This window comes from Magallana gigas, chromosome 2 (genome assembly GCF_963853765.1).
Source record: "Magallana gigas chromosome 2, xbMagGiga1.1, whole genome shotgun sequence".
Taxonomy (NCBI): domain Eukaryota; kingdom Metazoa; phylum Mollusca; class Bivalvia; order Ostreida; family Ostreidae; genus Magallana; species Magallana gigas.
This window is the reverse complement of record NC_088854.1, coordinates 40,827,333-40,832,218: the sequence shown is the minus strand read 5'-3', so window position 1 is coordinate 40,832,218 and position 4,886 is coordinate 40,827,333. Positions and strand designations below refer to the sequence as shown.

At 31.4% G+C, this 4,886-nt stretch overlaps 1 protein-coding gene across 1 annotated transcript; it reads right to left on the bottom strand.

Annotated features, from left to right (window-relative positions):
- Nucleotides 1-640: 640 nt before the first annotated feature.
- On the bottom strand, nt 641-2,792 carry LOC109619752 (galanin receptor 2a). Its single transcript, XM_020070608.3, has 2 exons — nt 1,446-2,792; nt 641-1,246 (listed from the first exon to the last, which is right to left on the bottom strand). Exons 1-2 carry the CDS (start codon nt 2,534-2,536, stop codon nt 1,126-1,128), a joined length of 1,212 nt encoding a protein of 403 aa, XP_019926167.3. The 5' UTR covers nt 2,537-2,792; the 3' UTR covers nt 641-1,125.
- Between the last annotated feature and the right edge of the window lie 2,094 nt (nt 2,793-4,886).

Here is a 4,886-nt window from a genome sequence, read left to right as displayed (position 1 = left end):
AAATCTGAATAAATTTTGCCTTTTGTTGATCATGAATTGGACCCGGAAGAAATTAAATTGTAAAAAAGTGTATTATTGATTCTTCCACAACATAACACCACCTAGTTATTTTTAACTAGGTTAATACGACTTAGTAACTGTAGGTAACTGTTGCTCAATTACACCAAATGACAGTATTAGATTATATTTCTTCACTTTTGGCGTAAATATTTTTTAAATAGAAAATCTACAAATGCAGAGGATATGCACCTTTTTTTTTTAAAAATTGTTATCAATTTGAATTCAACTAATTTTCATATTTTTCAGGTTAAGATATCTATTATTACTCATTTAGTAATAAAAATTAAAAAAAACACCTGTATAAATGTCTGTTCTTTATGATATCTGATATCCTGGAACGGCAATGAAAAAAATAATTAAATACATAGTACATATATAAAAGTAAAATGACCTTCTATAAATTTTAATACATGTATATAGCTATATGCATTACCCTTTTTCATAGTGAACACAAGCATGAACTATACATTCTAGTGAATGAATGATTACTGAAAAAAATATCTTACATTATACGAAGCATGTTGACTTGAACTACGAAAAAAAACCTTTTTTTATGAAAAATCATTCATAAACCAACTCATAATAATTACAATTTTATTAGAATAATAACAAATACAATACTACAACAAATTTTAAACAACAGTGCCTTTGACAAAAGCAATAAATAGTTGACTAGAATTATAGGGCATACATAAAATAACAAATGTTATTTTTGGTGATCTGGGGGAAATGATAGCTTGTTCACTATGTTTTGAATTTCATGAAACATGAAATTATTGAATTTTAACGCATTATTTTATGCAATTCGCGTTTCACAGGGGATATAATTTTGAAAGACAAGACATACATGACAACAAATTAAACGAAATCATATATGATTTGACTGTAAACTGTCTGTCAAGCATATATTTATCAAAATACAACAATTCTGCACTAGAACGTCTTTCCATCTAGACCAAAGGTTCTCTTGGGTAGAGGTTAAAAGAGTTTTACTTGGGAAACATTCACTGGTCTGCCAAACAAGAAAATAATATGAACATGCCAAACGCAGACATCTTCTGGTATTCATTCGCCCGATGACATCTCTTCTGAGACTCTGCTAGTTTCGGTACCGAAAGAAGTTTCTGTTCCAAGAGATGTTTCCGCCGTTTGAACGCTGTATACAGATTCATTCTTCGAAGACTTCCTGCAAAGTGCAAAGAACAGACATGATTGTAAAATACATAAATGAATAATAATATACTAAACACAGTCTTATGTTTCTGATCATTAAAGTAATACCTCGGACTCAATCGCTGAATAAGAGATATGTGACAATTTAGGAAATATAATTCGAAAACTACATGTAAGTCAAAGATTGCTGCAGATATAAAAATTGAAAGTACCTTTTCTTTACTGCTGATTTACATTTGATCATCTCGATGAACTTGGCTCGGAATCTTTTATTTGTCAAATTATACAGGAAAAAGTTGAATGTATAATTAGAAAATTGAACTAGGTATGAAACTGTCCAAACAACATCCATTTTTGCGGAATCGCGTTCGTCAAGGTCTGTTTGATAAGAATCAACGATGAAATATACACTTATAGGCAAAGTGGCCAAGAGAAAGTAAAGGCTTGTATAGACTAGCATTCTTGTTAGTTTGACATCAAATTTCTTCAGTTTTTTGTTTGTACTTTTGTTTCTAACGGTGGACTTTCGGAATTCCCTAGACCTTCGTATGACACGAATAATGAACATATTCATCCCAATCATGAGTAGAAATGGTATTGCAGAAAGAACACAAAAGTCTACGTAAGTAAATATAAATTCTTCAAAATTGAAGTACCCCACTGTCAGAGAAGTACAATCTATTTCGGAATCCTCTGAAATTAAACCATTTGTCCAGAAATAATGCAGGTCCACCCCTGAAAGGAACACCGTCAGAAAAAGCACCAACATTATGCATCTGGGCATTGTTACTAATCGTGGGTACCTCAATGGAAAATTTGTCTTAATACAACGTTCTAGAACAACACAAACTAGAATCCAAGAGGAAAACTGCATGGACCAATAAATGCAGAAAAGATTAACTTTGCAACCAAAGTTTGATAAAGTGCGTACGTCGACCAGAAACGTCTCTCTGATCCAGTACCGGCTGAGTCCGACACAAAGTACCATGATATCACTCAGTGCTAAGACGAACAGAAAGAAATACGGAGGCTTCTTGTGGAATTTTATTTTCTTCAAGACGCCAATTGTCAATAGATTGCCAGTCACTCCAACAACAAAAAGAATCGGGGATAACACAATCCAAAAATATTTGGAGACATCCGTCATCACATCTACGTACGGATCGGAGTCCATTTGACTGCTTTCCAACTCTGTCAAATTTGTTGATGAATTTGAAACTGGGGGCCATGTTGTAGAGATGTTGGTTTCAGTCATATTTTCAAAAAAGGATATATTATCGGCGTTTATACCTCCACCGGCCATCTTGTTTTTAAGAAGATTATACTATCTACATCAAAAAGTAGTCACAGCAAGTAAAGAACATGTCTCACCAGGAAGGGACGACATGTAAACACTCATGACGATGACAGCTAGATATCTTATCGAATATCATAAAGTTTAAATGCAAGCGTCTCACATGATTGGCAGTTGCATTATCTATCAACACTCCCCATTTTTACCTCTGACCTGTGCCAATGATAATTGGGAATGTTCTTAATGTGCAAACAAATCTCTCGCATAAAAAACCTTAGAGAAAAGTCCGTATATCAAACACCAAATGCTTTAAAAAGGAGCACGTGTTTTTTTGAAAAGTTATCCGTAATCTCTCATTGGCTTCTCTATGTTCTGTATTTACTTTGAAAAGGTACGACCTTGATTTCGATAAGGAGTGTTGCACTTCGCATTAAAAAAAAGGCTTCGATTCTGCGCATAATTTTACATTATTTAAAATTGCATAAAAATTAAATTAAATTTGTATTAACAAAATTGAGCAATTAATAACATGACATAAGAAATACTCTGATGCAAATGCTTTTAACTTGATTAAAAAAAATATTTATGTCAGTAACATATATGGGATCATGCATTGCCATATTTTTAAAAATCTTGTTCTGGCAAGATTGTGGTGACCGACAGGATAAATATATCATAAAGATTAGGTTGGTCGTACACTTGTGATTAGCAAGAAAAACGCGTAAGTTTATAATCTCCCATTATCATTCGTATGATTTCCTTTTAGTTTTTATCAGAGTGGACCATTCATGTTTTAAACAATTTTGCAAACATCTCGAGTATCCCCGAATTGGAGTTGTACCTACTGGTAAATCAATCTTATTAATATTGATACTCGCATGAAGATGTTTATATAACTAAAGACTATCATCCGTGTTATTTCATATTTTGTTTCAAGTTCATTCAGAGTACCATATACACATTGAAGAATTTTCTTATGAGTCCTTTGCTCAAACAGAGGTGTTCGAAATCAATCCCTGGCAGTCGAATCAAGTATTTGGTTAATATTTGTTGGAAAATGCAATTGTGTGTACATTTATACGTATTAAATAACAAAGAGTCTCTATTCTTTTTAGGGGCCAGGACTATCATAACTACCAATGTTAATTATGTATTGAACGAATGTATATCCTCCAGAATAAATGCAATAAGCAAATTTGGAAAAAATAGAAACCTGTAATATATAGACTTTATACAGTCAAAACTCTCTCTCTTTCTCTCTCTCTGTGCAAAAAATTAATTAACTATTAACCACACTAAATAAAGCTATTTCTCATTTTGTAAGAAAGGATTATACATGTACCTTTGAACATTTAAAGATATGATATGTTGAACAAAAATACATCAATATCGAAAGTAAAAGAAAAACATCTAAAAATATTGTTGGGAAAACTTCTTCTCCTCTTCACAGAAAAAAAAGTTATACATGTACTAACCTTCAATATAATCAGCTTTACGAATATTTGTATTAAAAAGACGTGTTTCTGACAATGAAAATATACCTCTTACAATCACTGAATATTCTCTTGATCATTAACAAAACAACATTTCTATGTTAATATAATAGCACTACGAAACAGTATGTTTATGGAAACTTTGATGTATGGTGTGTCCTTGAAATTTCATGAATTTTAAAATTTCTCATAAATCTGAATGTGTCTCCTAGCAAAAATACTAATGCACTAAAATTATTCTACCTTTTAATCTAAAAGAAAAAAAACCCCAAAAGGTCTTGATTAACGTTAATTACTAATTAGAAAAAAAAGATTAAATTGGTTTACCGCTGGTCTTTAGTTTCACTAAAAGCTAATGCAATTTTATTAATATTAGTTATGGTTCTAACAGTTGTTTAAAAGTTTCGCTAATTACTTGTACTTGCTCTCATTAAAAGTTCTTACATAAACTTGTACTATTATTACGAGGAACTGTAAGAAAGAAAGTATTAAATATCTTTCTGAAAGCTTATATCATGAAAATAAATGAAGTATCCAAGAAGTGGATGTGAATAGTAAATTGAACAATTAAAAAATGTTCCCATAAAAAGTAACGATTGTACATTCAAAGAAATACTAAAGAACGTCATTCCTAGATTAAACTTTTCTAAGTCCTTTAATAAATTGCATGTACATATAAGTATTTTTACAAAAAATATCGTACTTGCAAACTAATTCAATCGAAAATTACACAATTCGGTCAGATTAAAAAAAAAACATCCAAAAAATGCCTATTCATGATTCTGAGCATGTGATACTGCATTTCGAGTAAAGTAATAATCCTTAAATGTCAGCACGTTGTAGATTCTAGACCCCTTGAGTGCCAC

What these genes read in the sequence shown, in the direction of transcription:
- LOC109619752 (XM_020070608.3), bottom strand. Translation starts at nt 2,536, where the DNA reads ATGGCCGGTGGAGGTATAAACGCCGATAATATATCCTTTTTTGAAAAT. An exon ending in AAATCAGCAGTAAAGAAAAG is followed by an intron (nt 1,247 to 1,445) that starts GTACTTTCAATT and finishes TGCACTTTGCAG; the next exon opens with GAAGTCTTCGAAGAATGAAT.